The sequence below is a fragment of the Neolamprologus multifasciatus genome, chromosome 22 (assembly GCF_963576455.1).
Source record: "Neolamprologus multifasciatus chromosome 22, fNeoMul1.2, whole genome shotgun sequence".
Taxonomy (NCBI): domain Eukaryota; kingdom Metazoa; phylum Chordata; class Actinopteri; order Cichliformes; family Cichlidae; genus Neolamprologus; species Neolamprologus multifasciatus.
The window spans coordinates 9,557,277-9,580,760 of record NC_140459.1 but is presented as its reverse complement, the minus strand read 5'-3'; the positions used below and the strand labels follow the sequence as shown (position 1 = coordinate 9,580,760).

Sequence of the window (23,484 nt, the reverse complement as noted above, 5' to 3'; positions counted from 1 at the left end):
TAAGGCTGAAAAGGACACCTGGACTTTAAATCTTAGACTGAACTAGTTTAAATCAATAAAGTCTGAACTTACTGTACCATTTTTTAACAATTTGTTTGATATAAACGAGCTTTCATGCGATAAAACAAACCCCGAGGTAAAACTGGACGCATTCAAAGCATGTTCACCTGTTCAAATAACAGCTGTTTGCATTTTACTCTCACCTGTGTCTGTGCGATGCGCTCGTCTCACTGTGAATCAGCCCTTCGCACATGCGCAGAACAGTCCGCAACGACCACTTCCTGCAAAATAGTGCTCCCTAACAACAGACAAAGCTTCATATGGTGGTTTCAACCAAAGGCGCTTAATTAAAAGCGTTCCTCCATCGCTCCTTCAATGGTAAGACGTATCTCGATGATTTTGTTGTGTTTCGGGTTTTTGTTTTGCAATCAGCTTTGCAGCTGAATGCAGCAGAAGTGAGATGCTTTCACACGCTGCCATTTCAATACCTACTCCAATGGCTGCTGGTCCCGACTAATCTCTGGAACGGGAAACTTTATGCCCGGGGGAAAACAAGTACAGCTAGTGATTAATTCCCCAGTGTACAGGGTTGGGAAGACTGCAGTGCATGCAAATTGAACAGCTAATGGTAAAATTCACCGTAATTAAGTTGCCACTAAAGAATAAGTGATAATCGACATTGTCTGCTAACGTTGGGACGCTAGCGTTCCGGTGTAGTCTAAATGCTGGTGAGTTCGTGCTTTTTACTTGGGTCTGTTTGTTTCTTTTATTAGTTTGTGCCAGTCACTTTAAATTATTTAGTCACGTCTGACTTAGTATGTTGTGCGAATTAATGTTTCGGTTGTCCCCGGATAGAACTGGCGAGTTGCTGTTCTCCAGGAAGTAGACTGATGTCTGGCTTCACCTTCACAGTAAACTGTTCCCGGGTGCTAAATTCAGCTAACCTAACGGTAGTCTGTTAGCATTTGGAGATGTCATGGATGGGAACTTTTCGCATGACTTGATGCAATCTGTCGTTTCAGAATTAATGCTAGAATAACATACAGGACAAACAACGATGGTAGCATGTGCACTAGAGCAAACGCATTTAATAATCACAGTCCACACACAGATTTGCAGCCTGCACACGGCAATCAATACACCTATATGACATTTTTAAGGAGCGATACCAGTTATTAGTAAGGAGGGGGTTGTGAATTAGTAATAATAAATCCGTGTTAACCACATATTGCTTTAGTCATTTAAATGTATATATTAAAAATGTGTAGTAAGGCTTTTAAAATTTGTAGTAATGGTTTTGTGATTCTGTTATTTGTCTCTGCAAATGTCGTTTTTTAATGCTTTATTACTTTTTTGTGTACTTTGTACACTTCCTTTTCGTGTTATTCTTATTAATATTCATAGAATATTCATATTAAAATATGGCCTGGCCCTTCTTAAATAAAACAAACCACAGCAATTGAAAGGACGCCATCAGAAGCCTGTTTTATGAAGCAGGATTTGGGCTTATCCAGGTAACTTCAGGGTTAACCATTAGTTTTTCTGTACTAGGAAGACAGTTTACATCTTATATTGCCATGGTAACTTGTGCTGCAAACGTAACTTGCTCTGTAGCATGCACGAAATCACCACCTACTGACCAGTCAGATGTCCCGAAAATTCCTGGAAGATCGTTTGTCTGCAGCTTGCAGGAGGCGTGAAGCTTTTCAATAGCAACTTTGTGATTCAGTAGTAAATATAGATTTTTTTTTTAAATTTAATTTAATTTTTAACTTTCCCAGTACTGTCTAGCCTTGTATATTTTAATTATTTTATTATATTATGTTATATTACATTATACTATATTTATAGTATTGTACTTGACACGGCCCTATTCTGACATGCAATTCACTAATTTTGGCACATCCAAATTAAAATTAGCTGAATTATCAAAATGTTACTAAGAGTTTTATTGGTTGGGATTTCATTGACTTATCCAAAAATGTCTATTACGCATAGCTACACAGTACATGGAATTCAGTAGTCTTGATATCAGTATTTGAAGCAACAACTAGCCTGTAGTTGTAGTGTTTGTTCCCTGTATGTTCTGTTTTACCTTTTTTTTTTTTATTACTATCATCATAATGTAATAAAATTATACTTTAAAAAGGTTTTTCAGGTCTTTTAACTGTCAGCCAAAACATAATGGGACTACCAGATAAATATGTTGTTTGCTGACAGATTGATAGCAATCAACAAGGCTCACTCATATATGTATTTAATGTAGCTGCTTGTAACCCAGAACATTTTTGCCATTATACACAAGGTCAGTTAAAAATGTTCAGATGACTCTTATCTTCACAAACAGAATCAATCAGAATCAGAATACTTTATTGATCCCTAGGGGAAAACAAATGGGCTGATAACTCTGCAAACCTGAATAATACATTTAAATTACTTTTTTTTTAAAAATCCATCAAACAATCAAATAATTATTTTCTTGTTTAATCTTTTCTCTGTCAAGTGGAAGTAAAATAAGAAAGAAAGCTCTCTTTTAATTTTTTGGTTTTCTTTATTATTTTATGTTTTGTTTTGTCTGACCAGCAAACAACAAACTGAAAGGTACTCAGTTTTTACTCTATGATTTTAAAAATTAAAACAGATCTTCCCATTTGAAAAGCTGACTCCAGGTTTTACATATAAATGACTACAATTATTATTTTCTTGTTAATTTACTGACCAATGTTGCAGCTGCATTATACAAGTATTTATATCTGTTGGTTTAAGTGGGTCTTTTTGTTTTTTGCAGAAGGCATTCATTAGACTGAGAACTCATATAATAAAGATGTTTGGTAATCCAATGATCAATTAGTAATTAATTTTCTTAAATGAGAGACCTGCAAAATATTTTTTTCCTCGTTTTAATTCAGTTAACTTTAAAAATGTCATTGGCATATATATATATATTTTTTAATTCACTTATCTAAATCTCGCACAAGCCTGCATGTTCTTTAATGAACCACTTCTAAGAACAACACCTACCTGACACATTGATTTGGTGTTAATTTGCAGACTGACCTATTTTCTCTGATTGCTTTTACATTATGTCAGTTGAGTAAATGCTCATCCCTCCAGCTGTGGGCAGAGGCCCGTTAAAGTGAGCAGTGGACAAAACGAGGTTAGATCTTATCCCCCCGGGGCATCTATTGATATGAGAGCGTGCACCTGAGCAGCTAATGCTCCCAGAGGGTATGTTTTCGTTGAATGTAGGTTAGTTCGCATGTAAGGTGGCACGCATCCTTAATCCTGCAGTAAAAACAGAGTGGCGAGGACGTTGGTGAGCGTCAATGCCACACGTGCCTCACCTGTGAGTCTCGTGCTGGAGATTAGAGCAGGGTGCCCCACTTCCTTCATCGCCACTGCCTTCCTACTGATCGAACCCTGATAGGGGCAGGAGAGGGATTCACTTTATGGGACAAGGGGAGGGGGGAGTCACGTATGGGGTACTATATAAGACTGTGCTCCCACCATTGACTCTGTGCCTTTTTGTCTTTGCTTCTGTGGTGGTGTGAAGCAGGGTCCCGCCAGGCTCTCCAGGTACAGAGAGTAGGCTGAGTGTGCAGACATGTCGGGCCGCTCCGCTGCAGAGATGGATGACTCGCAGGAGCTGCCGGTGAGTATGCATGGAGTCATTTGCATAGTAACTTTACTGATTTCCTGTAACTGTTGTTTTTGTGTATGATAACAAAAATGTGGCTTAAGGTTCATGCAAATATTTAAGATAGCAAATATTTCATTTTCTGTTCATATTTTCTGTTTTAGCCAATGCAAAGTTGGATTTTAGGAGACAGCTTCAGTCAGTCTTTATCTTTATTTTCTGTTTTTGTGTTCATCTCTATGAGAGATGCCAAAGAAAATGTCATTATACCCAAGCATACCCACCGTTTAACAGGTTTTTTTTAAAGGTCTTAATCACTCAAGTTCAGTCATGTTTTCTGATAAAATGATAAGAAAGTGTATATACTTATGATATGATAATTAGATTATACAGACTTTTTGCCTTATTTGTATATATATGATTACCTGCATGGTCACCACCAAAGGCCTGTTTTGAGGCAGGAAAACCTCTCACAGTGTATCATTTTTTTTTTGTGGAGAATTAAATGGCTTTTGCTCTCTTTTTATCATCTAAAAGATAATTGATGGTTAATTGAGACAATCGATGATATGCAGATTCATCTTCTACCTGCAAAATACGTCTATTAAAGCATTACAAATCTGTTTATACACGAGAATTATTTACAGCGGTGTACAGCTGTTTTCTCTTGTCAGTGTGGTGAGCTGTTTTACCTTTTAGAGTTTGTTATTCAACATTCAGTTTGAGTTTTATTAACATTATTTTACCTTTATTATATTTTACTTACATATTGGACTCCTGTATTTTTTTAAACTATAGATTTCTATTTAATTTAGCCCTTTCCCTCTAATCTCTCTAACTGAGCAGTTTTGTTTAGTTAGTTTACCTTTATTTTATGGACTTATTCTACTTTATTTATGCTAATTTTCTATACATTGTGTTTAACGTTTTGGACGATTTGAGGTGCATAGAACATAATGATGTTATATTATATATTGTTTGTTTTAAGTGCAGTAAAGAACTGTTCTATTACCCAGAAGGTTGTCATTTACTATTCATGCTGATATCACAGTGGCTGATCAATGTCAACCCATGCACCTTTTTTTCTTAATTAAAACTACATAAATAAATAAAACTGACTGTGTTCTGCTGCTTTGTTTAAATTGTGTGAGCTGTCTGACTTGTGTGTCTGCATTTTTGTGCATGTGCAGGCAAAGAAGGCCAAGATTGACGTAGATGGCAAACTGAAGAAAGAGTCGGGGTTGGTATCTACTTTGGGCTCACCTTTTTTAAATTACTGTTTAATTACAATAACATTTCTCCTGCTCTTTCAGTGATTTGGGGGATGATGGGAGCCCAGCTGCTGTTTTAGGTTCATCAGAGCAGGAGAACTCATATTCTGCCCTGTCCACAGCCCAAATTGATCCAGGTCAGTAGAATATGTTTAAAAATCAAAGGCTCATAATTTCCAAAGATGTTGCTGTAGTTTATTGACATTTCATGTGTGGCCACAGGTGAACAGGAGCAGTCCAGCGCAGAGAGGGGAGCTGCATCTCAACCATGTGGTGACTCAATTAACTCGTACGGTCATTCTGGTACGAACAGAAACAGACTCGGCTCTAAACAGTTCACAGTGATGTTACTCTTGTAAGTGCTCTTGTAGCTAAAATAGTCTCTTTTCCTGCAGCCACCGATGCCACAGCCACATCTGAATACACCCAACAGGTTTATCAGGGAAGCAAGTGAGTATGCTGCATGGAAGTGAGACATTAAACTTTATGAATCACTTTAGATTTATATAGAGAAAAATGCAACATTCTCACTCACATATGCAATAAGTTTTCAAACAAACCATGCTAATCAGTTTCCACTCAGTTATTAACTTGTCAGAAGATCACTGTGGGGTAAATGTATAGATCTGTTTGAGACAGTTATTATAGTTTTGTATTTTCTGATTAGGTTTTATTTTTATTTGGTTATATTTAGAAACATCAGTACAGGTATTACAATAAAAACAGAATTTTTGGAAAGTGGTTGACTCGCAGTCTCACTGATACAAAGTCTCATCAGGCAAGTTTTGTTTTACTGAACTAAATTTTACTGAACGATTATCTAGGGATGGGTATGGTTTAGGTTTTATCCGATACCGGTGCCAAACTGGTACTTTTGAAACGGTGCCGGTGCTTAAACGGTGCTCAAACCGGTGCTTAAAGAATGGACAACACAAACTTTGTCCAAAAACCTCTTATGTTTTGTTTTTTTTAGCAGTCTCTTTTTTTTCTGCAAAATGATAACCAAGTTAGCCTTTTCTGTTGATACAACATACCTCCTTTGGTTGGAACCGATGCTTTAACGGTGCTCGAACCGGTGCTTGAAGAACAGAGAACACAAACTTTGTCCAAAAACCTCTTATGTTTTTTGTTTTTTTTAGCAGTCTCTTTTTTTTCTGCAAAATGATAACCAAGTTAGCCTTTTCTGTTGATACAACATACCTCCTTTGGTTGGAACCGGTGCTTAAACAATGGAAAAAACAAACTTTGTCCTAAAACCTCTCATGTTTAGCTGTTTTTTTTTTTGTAAAAAGATAACAGTGTTAGCCTTTTCTGCAGCTATAGGGCATATATGGTATCACTCTATCAAACAAGAAGACAGCCGCATGTAACTATGACGGTGTTTGCTAGTTCACCTTATGTGCATTAATTTAATAACATGGTTAGACTACTCAACGTAAATTACACACGAACAACATTAAGCTACTCGTGCAGAGAAGAACGGCTGCTGCTGCCATCATCATCCGTCATCATTTCTGCTACACTGGCAGGCCTAGGGGCCAGGACTCTCCTCTTCGGGTTCTTGGGGGATGTTGCTAACTCCGGGACCGATAACAGGCACCACACCCGCAGTAGATGTGTTCGGTGTGAGGTCTTGCAGCAAGCTATCAAATATAGTGCATTTCTCGGCTTTTAAAAAAAACGCTATGCGTCATCAGAACGTACGTACCTGGGCTCGCCTACTATCCTTGGAAAGGTAAAATGATTGGCTGGAATCCAAAGTGTATGACATCTCAGGGAAAAAAAGCACCGAAATAAAGCACCGAAATAAAGCACCAATGTGTGCAGCTTTTCGGTCTGGTTACTACCGTTTATGTCAGAACCGGTGCCATAATGGAACTGGATACCGGTACCCATCCCTACTGTTATCTTAGTTTGGTAAAATTATTATTTATTGTTGTCAGTTTTCCAGGTTCACCAACACCTAAATCAGTAGTTTCAGTTGTTTTAGTTAATTAAATTTAAAAAAAAAAAAAAATCTAGTTTTATTTTTTAGTGTAGTTTTAGTTAACCACAGTAACCTTGGTGCACGATTTGTGGCATCCTGACTTTACCTGCAACGTTTGGACCTCATTTTAATTTTGTTGAGATGTTCCAAAGAACACTTTTATTGATGGCTGCAGTTTTCTCCTTTTGTACAGCAGCTTCTACTCTCACCACGTTGCAGGTTTGTCAGACCACCAGGTTAGATTACTAATGTGCTTTTACGAATGTAAAAGTGATAAAGTAGGTGTTTGTATGTAAATGTGGTGATGACAAATCCAACTCTTTGTGTGTGTGTGTGGGTTTTTTTTTTTGTTTGTTTGTTTGTTTTTTCTTACATCAAGACAAAGCCTGGCTCTTTTTTTGTATAATGCACCTGCTACAGGTGTACTCACTTTTGTTATAGGTAGTCATTCTCTCTCTCTCTCTCTTTCAGCCCAGCAGTAACGTCATACACCAGTCAGGTGGCGTTTCCTCCTCTGGCCCAGTCCACTGTGTACTCATCCTTCCCCCAAACAGGCCAGACCTACGGTCTCCCACCTTTTGGTTAGTGCCTGCTCTTTTTGGACGACCCTTTCTAAGGACAGTCTGCTCTCTAAAATCCAAGCATCACACTTCATGACTTTGCTTTTAAAGCCTCACTGTGCTTTGGCGCTGAACCAGTCTGCTTTTAAACCCTGCTTTTACACAAAAACACAAATCTTGACGGGAGTACCCAGTTTACTAACTTTGCTGCATCTTCAGTGACCCACTTTCTCCCCTGCTGCGTCTTTCATCTTCAGCTTCCATTGCTCTCTTTCATCTTCAGGTGCTATGTGGCCAGGCATAAAAACAGAGACAGGGCTGCCTGATGCGCCCTCTGGTGGCCAGCCTGGGTTTCTCAGTTTCAGCTCCACATATACCTCAACCCAGCCAGGCCAGCTGCACTACTCATACCCCAGCCAAGGCAAGCTGCCATCTCACTCTGTCTCACTGTCTGCAAATACCTGAAGAACACAGTAAAGGAGAACCTGCAGTGGCACAGCTCTGATTTCCTCTCTTGCCATTATAACATCATGTAGAAGTATTTTTATTTTTATATTTTAGTCTTTGCATCTCTTTTAATGCGACTGTTTCTTTCTCTAGGCTCAAGCTTCACAACATCCAGTGTGTATTCCAACATCCCTTCAGCTACAACCGCAACTACAACTGCCTCGGCAGTGGCCCATCAGGTGAGAATCAGTGATTCTCCAGTAAGATGAAGAATAAAATTATCTTTGTGTGTGTTTTTACGAGCAGTTGGTGCACCGTGGGAGTGGAAAATCGCCTTTAAAATGACCAAAAATTAAAAGGAAAAAATTCCTTTCAAGCTATGAATTTATGCAAGCAAAGTGTTAATATGGTGCAAATCTCAAGCAAGGAATGCAGAAGTCTTGTATGTGTGTGCTCAACATGTTTACTCTGTGCTGTGGTTGGAGATTAGAATGCTAGACGTAGTGATCTATAAAAGGATATTAAAAGCATTTGCAATGTGAGCAAAAATTCAGCTCAAACTTACTTCCGTATTTTTGTCTTTGAGTGAGGGCAGAAATCCACAGGAAGTGGATGCTTTTGGGATCAAGTTTTGATCACAGAGGGTTCATCTTACTGTCTGACACAGAACCTGAGTTTGTGTTATGTTCAGTGATATTAGAACTTCTTGAAAAGATGAGATTGTTCCCGCGTATTGTTACTCCGCCCTGCGTGGAGTCCTTTCCCATCATTCTGCTGATCACGTTTGTTTGTTGTTTCACTTCTCTCCAGGATTTTAGCAGCTATAACTCTCTGGGACAGAGTCAGTTCTCTCAGTACTACACTCTTCCTCCCAGCTACGTGCCTGCTGGGCTACCTAACAGTGATGACCACAGTGGCGGTGCAGGTGTTGCTGGATATTCAGCAGTGAAATCAGAGGAGGCCGCCTCAGCTGGACTGCCTCCTAGAGGTTTTTGGGTTTTCGTTATCTTTTGCCTTTTACCTTTTTTTCTGCCTTTGGTTTCTTTACCTTAAATAACTGTCAGCACTTTGTTCTACAGCACATGGTAAATAGCTGTGTAACATTAACACACATTGCTGTACCTACATTTAAAGCAGGAAAAAGCACAGTAAGAATACTTAAACCAAAACGTCTCATGGTTCTGTCTTTCTCTAAGTTAACTTTACATAAATAAAAACCTGAAAAATAACTAAATGAATACTGCACACACTGTTAAGGTGCTTCTGTTATTGTGTAGAAATATTTAACAAACTAGTTGAACAGTTAGGATGAAGTATAGTGTACTTTTTATTTTATTTATTTTTTTAACAGTTCTCCTGTGCACCTGGCTAAATTTTCATTTTCAAGATGCAATTTGTTCTACATCCTGGAGGAACTTATAACAGAACTATTCTGTTTTTTGTTTTCTGTCTGGAGCTCATTTTTAGATATCTACTGCAGCCCTGAACGGCTCGAGACATTTCAGAGATGCAGATGAGAAATTTAAGATCTAAAGTAGTTGGATCAGACATTAAACTGTCAGCTTTAGACCAGGTTACACTGAAGTGTGAAGAGAGCAGCTAATATTCTGGATCTGCACCTCAGTAAACAAGTGAAAAAGTCTGCAGCCAATTCTCCTTTTTAATCCCATAATGTGCTGTGGAAGTGGAAAATCTAAATAACTAAAATGAGAATCTTCTTTTGGCTGCTCTCTTATTAAAAGGTTGTTTTTTATGCTGGCTGCCACGCTCATGTTCTTCGTCTTGTTTTAGATGCGTCCCCACCAGAAAACCTGCCTGTTTGTGCGGCTCTTCCTACAGCTGTGGCAGTGCCCGCTGGAGCTCGAGATCAGGACGAAGTCGGCCGCAGGAACTCAGTGGGCAAAGCCAAAGGAAAGGGCAAGAAGTCTGATAACTCTCCACCTGCTGAGAGTGACCTGGAGGTAACCATTTAATTTACTTATTAAACAGTAGTGGATATAATTAATAGCAGTAAGTTTGTTTTGACATTTGTGAAATCCTTACAATGATAGATGTATAGTGCAGCCCAACAAGTAATCTTGTTCTTTTGTGTTTCAGCGCATTTTTTTATGGGATCTGGATGAAACCATCATTATATTCCACTCTTTGCTCACCGGCTCTTACGCTCAGAAGTTTGGCAAGGTTGGTTTTTCCAAAGATGAATCCTTTGAGCTTACAATGCAAAAATTAGACCTATTGAATTGTGTAACATGCTTATTGTGGGTCTGTTTTATTTTGTTCAGGACCCGGCGACTGTGTTGAACTTGGGCTTGCAGATGGAGGAGCTGATCTTTGAGCTGGCAGACACCCATCTTTTCTTCAATGACCTCGAGGTGCAGTGAAGTTTGTTTAGACTGGAGTGAATATGAGAGATGAGCAGCTTTTGCTTGTTCACAGCAGCTGGTACAAACCAGAATTCCAGATTTTATTTAATTTCATTTTTTACAAACTCACTGAGTTATATGTCAGACAGAAGAAGGCAGATAGACAATAGGCTGACTGTCAAAAACCGGTTGAACTGCATTAAACAAACAAATGCGGCGCTGTTTCCTGACATGAGCACTTCTAAACTTACAACCAATCAAAAGGCATCTTATTATACATGTGAATACTAATCAGGTAACTGGTGAGTGTTTTTTCTGGTTCCACCTTCTTCCATTTTAACAGGTTGAAGGTGTTCAAAAAGCCCCACAATTACTTGTCATACATGTTTAAGGCTACGTTCACACTGCAGGCAAAAGCGCATCAAATCCGATTTTTTTTGACCCTATGCGACCCATAACCGATCATGGTATGACAGTGTGAACGGCACAAATCCGATATTTTCGAATCCGATCTGGGTCACTTTCGTATGTGGTACTGAATCCGATACATATCCGATGTTTTAGAAAGCGACTGCTGTGTGAACGGTCACGTCGCATTAAATCCGTCTTTTACGTCACTGACACAAGACAGACGCCAATTATCAGCGCCGGAGAAGACATCGCGAACGCTTCCTGGCCATCCGGTGAAACTGCTGGGAAGACAATGTTGGAGAAACGTAAACATTTTATTTGTACTGCATAATCTGCAGATTCTGACAGAAATCTGCAACTATCCTTTGAAGCACCGCTCCTCTCTAAAACAGCAATAAGGATCATTATTAGGTTATCTACATTATTATGTAAATAACAAAATAACTTAAAGCAAAAATTGGGAAACGTAAAGTCTGAAGTCTTTATATTAAGGGCCATCAGTCAAACAATATTGTTTGCTCTGGGTCTAAACAGAGCTCGTTGTGTGTGACATCTTCTTTTGCGCATGCGGGCCGCTTTGAGCGTTCACACTAGAGCGCGTTTACTGTCGCATTTTATCTGTAGTGTAAACGAGCAGACAAAAAAATCGGATTTGATCAAAAAATCGGAATTGAGCATTAAGACCTGCAGTGTGAACGTAGCCTTAGTTTCATATTTAAATAGTTCCTAACAAAACGAGGAAAAGAATCCCTCTACTTGTGTTTTCTTTCAGGAGTGTGATCAAGTCCATGTTGAGGATGTGGCGTCTGATGACAATGGACAGGACCTGAGGTGTGTTACACACTGCCCCGCTAACTAACCCAGACACTACAAAATGCTTTGTGTCGTTCTGAGTAATCACAAGTAGTTTTTCTTTGCTTCAGCAACTATAACTTCATGGCGGATGGATTTAACGGCCCCAGCGGTGGAGCTGCATCAGGAACCACCACAGGAGTTCAGGGAGGGGTGGAGTGGATGCGTAAACTGGCCTTTCGCTACCGCCGGCTAAAAGAGATCTACAATAATTACAAAGGAAATGTCGGGGGTGAGTTTGCAAAGCAGCGTCCTGTGAAGGCTTAAGTGACAGCAGCTCAGACGAAGGAAAAATACATTCTCACATTAAAACACCAGACTTTTCTTCCCAGCTCCCAGAAACCAGCAGTGACTGGAACTTAAGCTCTTTGTTTTCCTGCTCTTGTTAAACAAATAAATGTTTTAGTACAGCAGCCAAAAACAAACGGCAAACTGTTAAGGAGGTGAGCTGCACTCAGACTTTGCAGTTTGAGCCACAGTATGTGGCTCATTGTAAACATTTTGTAAAAGGCGTGCATTTCTGTGGTGCTCCTAACGGAGTTTAGAGCTTGCAGTGAAGAGGCTCAAAGGCTAAGCATAGACGTCTGCTTTGGGTTTTTTTTTTGGTGTTCCAGGCCTGTTGAATCCCATGAAGAGGGAGCTGCTGTTGAGGCTTCAGTCCGAGATCGAGAATGTTACAGACTCCTGGCTCAGCACTGCGCTCAAGTCTCTGCTGCTCATCCAGTCCAGGTTTGAGCACCTCAGGTTATTGTTTTAGCTCGTAGGTAGTATGTCATAGATTAGTTACTCCTTGTTAAAATATTTTGTTTGCATCTTTGAGATTTACCCTTAACCCTGAGTTATTGTAGGGTCTTTATCTTACAATTTAAACTGCCTTGAGGCAATTGTTGTTGTGATTTGGTGCTGTATAAATCAAATCAAGTACAGTTGAATTGGATGATGATGTTATAAATCTGTGTGTGTGTGACGCCCACCAACAGGGGGAAGTGTATGAACGTGTTGGTCACCACAACTCAGCTGGTTCCAGCTCTGGCCAAAGTGCTGCTCTACGGCCTGGGAGACGTCTTCCCCATCGAAAACATCTACAGTGCCACAAAAATAGGTACGTATGCAACCCGATTACTCTGTGTCAAATAAAAAAAAAGAGATCTGTTTATATCTTTATGTGATTCTTTATTTTCCTTTTCCCTGCGGTTTCCTGTCATGTAGGAAAAGAGAGCTGCTTTGAGAGGATCGTCTCTCGCTTTGGGAAAAAAGTGACTTATGTGGTGATAGGTGACGGCCGAGATGAGGAATTTGCAGCAAAACAGGTAAAACTCAATTTTTGCCTTTTTTTTTCTTAAACTATTTCATTTCAAATTGGATGATCTGCAGCATTTTATGATTTTTTTTGACCCATTTTAATGGAACAATTCGATTGTGTTTTTGTGTGGACAGGCAGAATTTCAGATTTTTAGGAAAAAAGATGCAGGTACATGTTCCACATGGTATTTGTTGTCTTTTTTCGTCCTGATCACGAGATCATGTACCAGGAAAGAGAAACAAGGCATGGTTTACTAGGAGAATATGATCCTGGATGACATTGACTTGAACAGTTATTTACAGTGTGGCATGAAAGAAAATGGTTTATAACCAACAAATAAAAAAGATAAATGAGCCATTTTTCCACCTGCTGAAATTACTGTTTAGACTGACTTGAATCTCCAGAGCAGGTTCATCCTAGATCCTCTCTGAGAAAGTACCTGAATGGTACGAAGTTAACCTGTCAGGAAAAAACATATAAGATGAAAAGGATAGGGGAAGCTGGTTGACAACGAGTGAACTTTCAAAATAAGAGCCAGGAAGTTGTGTTTTTTTTCTGTGTATTTTTAAGACGTGATTATAAATGCAGGGATTTTCTTGCATGAAAACACTAAAACACGAAATGAAAACACGAACCATATGTATGTTGCCATATGTAGACGGGAGACCCACAAACATAATGTCTCACGTGGACAAAACACTTTGTCAGGCTGTGCTCTTTACAATTACACACTCTGCTTTCTTGTGCCTAATTTTTTGTCTCCCCGCCTCTGCAGCACAACATGCCTTTCTGGCGGATCTCCAGTCACGGCGACCTCGTGTCCCTTCACCAAGCGCTGGAACTGGACTTCTTGTAACGAGGATGCTGTTGAATGTTGTGCACTCAAAGGGAAAAATGTTGTCGTCGTACTGGTGACTTGTGGAGTGAAACTGTGTGTGTGGAAAAATTCTCCACAAGCCCAACAATCCACACTCACCTGTTAGAAATCTGCTCTCGCTGTCCGACGACTTGCAACTCGCTGTGTGTTGGTGAACGTTTTGAGGCGGACTTTGGGTCGGAGCTGCCTGCGAGAAACAAACTGGACGCGTCAGTCATCAGAAGTAAGGTTCCTCTCACCCAGCACCCCCTCCTCTACGGCAGCTAAGCTCACTGCAGCTGAAACTGGCACTGATTTGGACATGGAAGGGATGACTTCTATTATCCAGCTTCTTCACGGTGTTTGGCTTTTGTTTTCACATAAACATCCAAATGTCCTGCAGCGAACATCATCCCTCAACTCTCACTGAGTTTAAACGGCTAAGGAGACGTTGTTTGTAGGTGGCTTTGTCTGTGGAGGTTGTCATAGCTTTTTATTTTGAAAAATCTCTTTCCGAGGTGACTTGAAAGCATCATTTTGCCTTTATGTTTTTCATTATGTTCCTGACAGTCATCAAGTATCAATTAATCCCACTTTTATGTATTACCTCTCATGTAGCCAGACCGTTATTAAACAAAAGGTACTCAGTGATGGAGGGCAGCAGGGGCCATTAATCTCTGACTGTCACAACAAGACCAAACCACACCATCAGTCAGCACCATCAGTTCTGACCTCTCCACTGTGTGTGATCCGTGGTCACCGAGCATGTGCTAAGGATAAGAGATGCAAACTGCAGGAAGTGGTAATAAGCGTGGGAAAAAATGCACAGAGCATCATCAGTTTCATGGATGACTGGGCAGAAGGATCACAATTTTATTATTATTATTTTTCCCCCATTGTGTGGTTTTCACACTCGTGGCTTCATTTGATGTTTTATAAGGCAAGAAAACAAATATGTGACTTAACAGAATACTGCAAAAATAAGTAATAAAAGTTTAATAAATGATAAAGAATAAATATTATAATAGCCTCCAATTACACTCCAGGGCTGGACTACATACGTAGAACTACATCCACTAAATATCTGACGTTGGTGTAGTTATCCTTTTTCCTCTTGTGGCTGTAAAGAGCTTCTTTAACTGAAGCTGAAAGCTGACGTTTTGTCATGACTGGTGATGTTTTGAATATATTTGGACTTGAAAACATTTTTTCCTCCCTATGCCAATGATAATCAACACTCTTTGTGTCCTTTGGGCTCCTCAGAGCACAGTCCCAAGTGTCCTTGAATTCCCAGAAGAGAGGTGGATTGACAAATCTGTAACCAGAACGAAACCGTGATTCAAAGGTCCGCACTATCATATTCATTTCACTGTGATATGGATCTGTTCATGCCTGGTTAAAGTGTGCTGGTTTGGTCTTTCCAAAATTGTTCCAGTACAAGTGAACACCCGATTAATGGGAGTTTATTTTTTGCTCATAAGCTAATCACAAAGTAGAAGTCTTCTTTTCACTTTCCTCCTATTAAAAGAAAAACTGAGCCCATCTGTGGTTTTAGAGAAATGTTACACAGTTGAAGATCATTTAGCGTTCTTCTTTCTTTGATGACCCAAGTAACCAAGTCACAGCCTGATCCATGTTTTCAGAGTGTTTGAGTAGGAAAATATGAGCATCCATGGCTGGATTACTGAGACGACCCAGCAGGGACACATGAGACTAAACCAGACGCTTTCATACATGTGCCGTAGCCCTGAAATGTTTTTGACTACTTTGTCTGATTCGGTCTATTGGGCTCAATAACCTGCGCCTCCCTAAAACAAATGCAAGAGAACAGAGAAGCTTTGTTTGCTCTGCTTTCTGCACGCAAACTTCAACCGAACATATTCCCACAAATGAGAACACGTCTGAAGCAGATTACTTCCTGGTGTGCAGGGAGGACATAGTCCAGGGTTCATGTGTAAACTTGATGGCTGAGTTTCTCACACATGGATTAATCAAAGTCCTCGATCATGAGACTTTGTTCTTCAGAGATCATCACAGTGAGTTATTCTTATAATCTGGGAAACTTGCTGACTTTCAGATGAAAGCATAAAATATTCTGGAGTGTTGTTTTTCTTTCATCGTTGTTGTTGTTGTTTGTTGTTTGTTGATTTTCTTTCTTTTTTTTCATAAAAGTATTTTTTCATTGTTTTTCAAAGTACCAGAAAACTTGCAGCTGAATATTTTTGGCTTTTTGAGGCTCTGTTGGTCTTATTGGAGTCGTAGATATGATGTGCATCAAATTACTAATTAGGAAGATGATTAATAATTAGATGCAGTCTTAATTTTGTCTGTGAACGTCAGAAAGTGGTACAGAAGGCAGTCTAAGACCCAGATATTATTATAATAAAGGGGGGAAAAATAAGTAAATGAGAAATGGCTTTACACACCTCCTCAGTTACTTTGAGTTATCATCACTCAGCCTCACAACAACCCAAAGTCTTTCTAAATCATATAGGAGGGAATCAAAAATAAAGGATGACAGTGCAATAAACTTCTACTTTGCTCATTAACTGTATTTCGAGGGGTTTGTTTTGTTATGTAGACGGCGAGGAGCGCAGAGGGATGGACCTTCCCCAGTCTGAATGAGATTAAGACTGAACAATAACTGAGCCTGAAGAAGATTTTCACACACATGCAGCTTGACCGTTAAGAATGTGTATTTGTGTGTCGTTTTGTTTGTGTCCCGTGTGCATATTTATATTGTGCCTTTAACCATCATCTGTCTGCTTAATCTCAAAGGGAAATATCTTTTTATGTTTGATACATGTATCTCTGCATTGTTATTATCCAAAGTGTTATTTTACTTTATTTTTATCTCAATACTTTTTAAGTACTGTCGAGATTTTCTTTTGTTACTGAGTTTGACTTTTTAGACTTGATTGTTCTGTCTGCACTGCAACTGAAAGGTCTTGTAGAAAACTCCACATGCACTGCGGCTCAGTGTTTAAAGAAATTTAAAGTTTGGCGTTTAGATGTTTTCCTACTTTTGATGAGGAGAATGTTTTTTCTTTTGCTGTGAAACATTTAGCATCGCTTAGACAATCACAATCCCCGATGTTTGGTATTTTTATGTTTTATGGCAGGTCAGAAGGTGAAAGCAGCTGGAACAAAGCGTGGTCGTTCTGTCGTTCAGTTACTACCTTAGTGAATCCAAGGGAGAGCGAGCAGTCCTCAAACAGAAAACTGAGACCTTTGCATCTGTTCAGCTTATTGAATGTTTATTTCTTTACTTTGTCTGCATGTCACGTCTGTTTTGAAGTATATTATCATGGCCGTACATAATGACCATGAAATGTTTAAGGGACTATAATCTTAGATTTTCTTTTTTTTATGCCAAATATTGCTGTTATTCAAAAGCTGTTTATTTTATATATATTTCATCTCATTTTCTGACATGTGAGGCTGTTTGCGGTCACATAGAGCCTGAAAACTCAACACTATCATAATAATCAATGCTAATTATTTAATGACAGTAATCACTATTTCCTCCCAACAGCCCTGTGAGGTTTTCCTGTGTAAGACAATATAATGTAAATACATTTTAAAGGTTTCAGACTCAAGTTTGTGTTTTATTTTATTTAAATGGGAAAATTTTAAAAAGAAATTTATTTGCAAATATAGACCAGAAGACCATAGATTACACAAGTAGTAATAACATATTTAGATTAAATATAACAAAGTTAGATTCCAGTGGAATCAGCTTTCTAATTAGAATGGGAAGTAGAATTTGGGGTTTCTTGATTACAAGATTGATCCAGATGCACCAGTCATTGCTCACTTGTGTCCACAAAGGCCAACGACATGCTTCCCTTAAAACTACTTCTAATACAGTTTGGCCCATAATTTGATGGACAAAGACAGTTTTTGTATTTGTTTGTTTACACCACCATAGTGGGTTTTGATTCCAGCAATGTCTACTGATTGAAGTGCAGATTTTGAGCACTTATATTTTCAGCAGTTAACAAGGCTAAACAATTCTATATGCCACTATCCCTTAGGAAGCAACAGCATACACAGTAAATGTCTATGCAAGTGCCTGTGAGTTTAATTTATACACTTCTCCCAACATTATCCTGGAAACAGATATGGGTGTGATGCTCTTACAGAGAAAAAATTTAGCTACATGGCGTGCTAATTAAAGATTCAATATTCAAGGTTTATTGTCATTTTGTGTGGTATTTACAGAAATACTTAAGCTGAACCAAAATATTGTTTCTCACCAGCCTCTACAGTGCAATAATCAGTAAAAAATAAAAATACAAAATAACAATCAGGCAGCAGCTTACTGAGATATTCAGTAAACTTAGGTGTAAAAAACCACACTCGTTCAGTTAGCAGTAGTCCTCTCACAGAGAGGGATTAATAATGCTAATTGTGCTTGGGTATTAGATAGCAGAGCAGCCACAATAAGGCCTGGGAGAAAGACTGATTAGCTGGACAAGGAGACAGACAGAGAGACAGATACATTCCTTCAGCTTACTGAAAAGAGTGTTGCACGTTAATTAGTATTAATAATAATTTTGTGTCCTGATTAGGGTGGGGGGCAAGTATATAGCAGCTGGATAGGGTGGTGGTAAGACTATACGCCTTTGGAGAAGGAGTTGCAAGTTCGATTGCTACTGGAACAAGAAGGCATTGGTGGGCAAGATGTGAAAATAGGGTGCTCCTGGAACAGTTGGAATGCTACTACACAAGTAACCCCAGCAAAAGGGATTACATGAATAGGATGAGTGTATCCTCCATGGAGACTACAGACCAAGATGAAGGTAGCACTACTGGAAGAGCATATGGGAGAAGGACCCAGTGTCTAGTAGATCTAAGAGCACAGCAACCTCCCTCAACAGAGTCCAGTAACCATCAGTGGCAGACATCCTAAATAAGAATCCTGACTGCACTCCATGAGCATCTGGCTAAAGCAGCAAAAACAGCCTCTTGATTCTTTAGTAGACGAGATAATAATAAATTTTATTTATAAAGCGCCTTTCAAGACACCCAAAGACACTGTACAATAGGATAAAACACATAATAGAACAATGACACAATAAAGAACAATAAAACAAAAACCCAAGATAAAATTAACAAACAGTGGGCTCACAGTGAATATGCAGATTTGAACAGATGAGTTTTGAGTTGAGATTTAAACTGGGGGAGAGAACCAATGTTTCTTATATCTGGGGGTAGAGAGTTCCACAGGCTAAAAGCTCTGTGGTGAGGTGGAAAGAAGGCACAGAAAGCTGGATAGAAGAAGATCGAAGTGAGCGGGCGGAAAAGGTAGTGCTTAACTATGGCTTTATTTTTGTTCCACTATTCTGAGCGCACGTAAAACAAATTGAGCGCACGTAAAAAAAAGTTTGCTGGTGCAAGTGTTGTATTTTGAGGAGAAATTTATTTTGAGCAAAGAAAAGCTGAATTTGGGTGAACAAAATTCATTCCTGCGTGCAAAAAATGTATTTCAGTGTTTGCTATTATCCATACACACGTACAATAGCAGCCCCTCTCGCTCAGTTTTTGCATTTGTGCTCGCTCGCAATGTGTTGCTCGCGCTCTCAACATTTCTGCCCGTGTGTGCTCAACTCTTTCTCTACACCAGTGGTTCCCAAACTTTTTTTGCTAGCCCCCCCCTTTGTTTTACAAGAAAAATGTTCGCGACAGGGACCCGACAGCGCGAAAACAGTAAAGAAAGGAAAAAAAGCCACCTCTTTCCTATCGGTGGAAAAATGTACCATGTCGACCAATTTTTAAAAAAAGTCAAGACATGGGATTTGGTTGTTTAGGAAGAGGGGAAAGTTTTGGGAGTGACGGTAACGGCAGCAAGACAGAGCAAGCGAGTGAGAGAGAGAGCGAGTTTTTAGATGTGGGAGATTTGTGACGTTTAGTGTGGAGTGTATACATAGTGTGTTGTGTTGTCTTGTGTAGTTAGTCTGTTGTGTAGTCGTTGTTTTGTTTTGTGTGTCAGTGAAGGCACTAATGAATGTCACAAAGGCACATTTGCAACGTAAACACTGTCACTAAGTAGAAAACCAGCGGAGTGATACAACTCCTGTTGTCAGGCCTGCAGGTTTCTCCCTGTGCTGTTCTCATCTGTCTTTTGGTGGACAAACTTTTTCTTTTACTGGCACACATCATTTGTGGGGCATCTTATTGCAACACCTGATTGTTCTCTCATTTTAGTTTTAGTAATATTTTTAAATGGTTGTACAAAATGAAAAAAACGTCAGGTGTATTGGCTGCATTTTTAGATAAATAGTTGTATATGTTTACAAAATGTACAATTTGTATTTGCATTTCAAGTTATAAAAATTTACTCAACATGTCTGTGTTTTGTTTTTTTTACAGTAAAAAATACTACTAGGATTTTAAGTTCTTTGTGTGATTTCAGATCAGTAATACTAATGCAGTATGTCAGTGAAAAAAAACAACTAAATTCAGTTGAGCTGAAAAGAATGATACCAAACAAGGCAAGGGGGAAAAAATAAAATGAACTAATTTGAGGATGAAATACAAACGTAAACTCAAAAGGAATCAACAATGGCCGGTTGTATTTCAGATCTCAGTGGGTTAATCCAATAAATCATGAAAAATTAGGTTTACATTTTTGTTCATGACAGTGCAGATTTCTGACATTTTGTGAAATTTAAGCATGTAACAATGTGATTGTTTTCTAACAAAAAACAGTGTGAAACTTAAGTTAGACTTGTGTTTGTAAATGAACCGCCCCAAGTTGTGTAGCTTTCTGGATTTTATACTTATTGGGCTACATATTTATTTATTATACAGGCTATACAGTACATAAGATCAAAACTCACATGTTTTATGTAACTAAAGTGTGTAATTATGTTGGCTACAGACAATAATTAAGTTATAGACTATATTTATGTGAAAAACGTGTATACTTACTGCATTTGAATTATTTTAACCATATGTAACCACCTGCATATGTGTTTGAAAAAAAAAAGGCTTTGATTTTGCCACCCCATTTGATTTCTTTGCCACCGTCATGCCACCCTAAGAAAATTTCTCTAGATCCGCCCCAGCCACTAGTGATGGCAAGCTACATTGTAGCCACAGCCGCCCTGGGGCGCACTGACAGAGGCAGAACAAGTTTGTATATTATCTGAAATTTTACTGGGAGCCAGTGAAGTTCCTGAAGAACAGGGGTGATGTGCTGGTAGGAGGGGGTTCTGGTGATAATGGGAGCAGCAGAGTTCTGAACCAGTTGAAGTGTATGGAGGGATTTTTTGAGGGAGACCATGCAAAAGAGAATTGCAGCAGTCAATACGGAAGGTAACAAGACTATGGACAGGAATGGACGTAGACTGGGTGGAAAGAGAAGGACGTAATCTGTTAATGCTGTGTATATGGAAATAGGCAGAACGGGTGAGATTATTGATGTGACATTTAAAGGATAGTGAACTGTGTAGGATGACACCAAGGCTCTTAACCTCATGAGAAGGGAAAACCGTGGTATCAGGGTGGCTGTAGCTCAGGCGGTAGAGCAGGTCATCTACTGATCGGAAGGTTGGTGGTTTGATTCCTGGCTTCCCCTAGTCTGCATGCCAAATATCCTTGGGCACGATACTAACCCCAAATTGCCCCCGAAGTTATTATTAACCAGGTGTGAATGAAGTTGAGCTGCAACTACTTTTTCGACTATTTTAGAGATGAAGGGTAGATTAATCGGACGGAGATTGTTAAAGTTGTTAGGATCTAAAGGTTTTTTCAGTATAGGAGTGACTGAAGCAATCTTGAATAAGGAGGGAATAATACCGGTGGTGAGTGAAAAGTGAATGATAGCAGAGATGAATGGGAGTAAGGAAGAGAGGCAGGATTTAACAAGCCCTGTAGGCATAGGGTCAAGATGACATGTGGCAGGCTTTGATTTACATATAAACTCAGAAATATCGGATAAATCAGAAAAATGAAAAGAGGAAAACTGCTCAAAATAGATATAAGGTTCTGGAGAGGGGGTAGACACAACATTTGAACTGAGTTGCTGGTGGATGTCATTGATTTTTGTAGTCCAGAACAGCATCAAGGAGTTACAGGTTTCTGAAGAATAGAAGTGTGGTGGTAAACCCCTAAGGAGTAGATTCATTTGGCTGAGGAAAGTCATCAGTGTTGAATTCCAGTGTTGAATTTCACCATGTGGAAACATCCTGTATGAGTGGCTCTTTCTGTTGCCCCAATCTTGTTTGCTCCTTGTCACGATCCTGGGTCTTTTGACCCAGCGTTTTGAGTTTTGGTTCATTTTGATGTTATGGTCTAGGTCTAGTTCTTGAGGTTCTTTAAGTTAATTTCCTGTTATGCCTAGGTTGCCGTTTTAGTTCATTGTGTTTGAGTTTCCCTTCTACCCCTGTGTTTAAGTCTCCCTTGCCATGTGTTTCATGTCTGCAAGTCTTGTTGTCAAGTTCATGTTGTCATGTCTGCATCTCATTACGTTTCCAGTTTTATTTGGAAGAGGTCTTGCGTTTCTGTGTACAGTGTATTTAGTTTCACGCTTAACCTGTGACGTCATTTTGTTCATGTGTTGTCACTTCCCTGATCACCTTCTGTGTGTATTTAGTCTGTGTGTTTTCAGTCATTCCTTGTTGGACCATCTGTGTTGTTTCCATGCCATGTCATGCTTCCAGGTTTTCATATATCCACGTCACATTGCCATTTTTAGAGTTTTTTGTTTGTTTGTTTTTCTATTTGCCAGGGTTTTTGGTGGTTCGTGTTTCCTTTTTAGTTTACCCAGTTTAGGTTATTGTTTAGTTTTGCATTGTTTTTGCCCTTTTATTTCATACTGTTCTGTCTGCCTTAATAAATGGCTCATCATCAGTTAAGTTTGAGTTTTAGAATGTCTGCACCTGGGTCCACTATTCGCACTCCACACAGTTTGCCTCTGCAAACTGAGACACACCTGGTGTAGTTCCTCTATATTAGCAGTGCTGTCTGTAATGCATCTAATTTTGCTTGCTTTTTAGTGTCATAAAGCTGTTGAATTTTACTTTTGGTGTTATGCAAACTACTTTTTTCACAGTTTGCACAAAACCACGCTTTTATCTACGCTTCCGTCGGGTAGTCTTTTGAAAGGAAATTTGCCTCCGATCAGTCCTAGCAACGTGCTTTCTTCTGATTCTTCAGCTATGTCCCAAACTGTAAGCTGCATCCTCCTGAGGCCGCATTTGTAGACCGATTACGTCGCAGCGATGCGACAAAGGCTGTACCAATTCGTAGTTCCCAGAACTAAAAAAAACAAAACTATGCAATCTCGTTGCCTTAAAAAAATCGAGTAAAGCTTACTTAAGATGACTAAGTTAGGGCAACTTATTCATTGCAAGTATTCAGTACTAAGAATAACTTGTGCAATACTAATTGTTTACCCACTGACAAACATTTCAAGTTCTACTAAATTAAAAAACAATTTGCGGCAGCCTTATTAGAATTAAAAAAGATTAATTAAGAACACTTCTTATAATGATGTTAAAATTAGCCCAACTTTTAATTTCAAATGCAAAAAAGTATATCAGCTAACATACATTCTGCTGAACAACAAACATCTATATTGGCATTATTGTTAGACTCTTACAATGAAACAAAGACTCAGATTTAATTACAGTGGGAGTTACGTTCTTAAAATAACCTGCAATAGGTGAACTCCGCGAAGTAGTCAGCTTTATTTTTTACAATTATTATAGATGTTTTAAGGCTGTAAAACCCCTCACTACACAATTTAAACACTTTTCTCAGACAGGCATGAACATTTTCAGACTTTT

General features: G+C 39.0%; 1 protein-coding gene across 4 annotated transcripts; it reads left to right on the top strand.

Moving 5' to 3' along the window:
• Window positions 1–21,269, top strand: LOC146492927 (protein phosphatase EYA3-like). Of its 4 annotated transcripts, none has more exons than XM_085147539.1 (19): window positions 12–378; window positions 3,554–3,652; window positions 4,828–4,877; window positions 4,951–5,045; window positions 5,131–5,211; window positions 5,304–5,358; window positions 7,367–7,476; window positions 7,739–7,876; window positions 8,056–8,141; window positions 8,713–8,890; window positions 9,694–9,863; window positions 10,000–10,083; window positions 10,185–10,274; window positions 11,449–11,507; window positions 11,600–11,760; window positions 12,143–12,257; window positions 12,509–12,630; window positions 12,738–12,838; window positions 13,607–21,269. In XM_085147539.1, exons 2-19 carry the CDS (start codon window positions 3,605–3,607, stop codon window positions 13,685–13,687), a joined length of 1,824 nt encoding a protein of 607 aa, XP_085003665.1. In that variant the 5' UTR covers window positions 12–378; window positions 3,554–3,604; the 3' UTR covers window positions 13,688–21,269. The 4 variants fall into 4 exon arrangements, with proteins under 4 accessions (XP_085003667.1, XP_085003665.1, XP_085003664.1 ...); XM_085147538.1 differs by having other exon boundaries at window positions 14–378; window positions 3,557–3,652; XM_085147540.1 differs by lacking the exon at window positions 12–378 and adding an exon at window positions 385–728 and having other exon boundaries at window positions 3,557–3,652.
• Window positions 21,270–23,484: the final 2,215 nt, after the last annotated feature.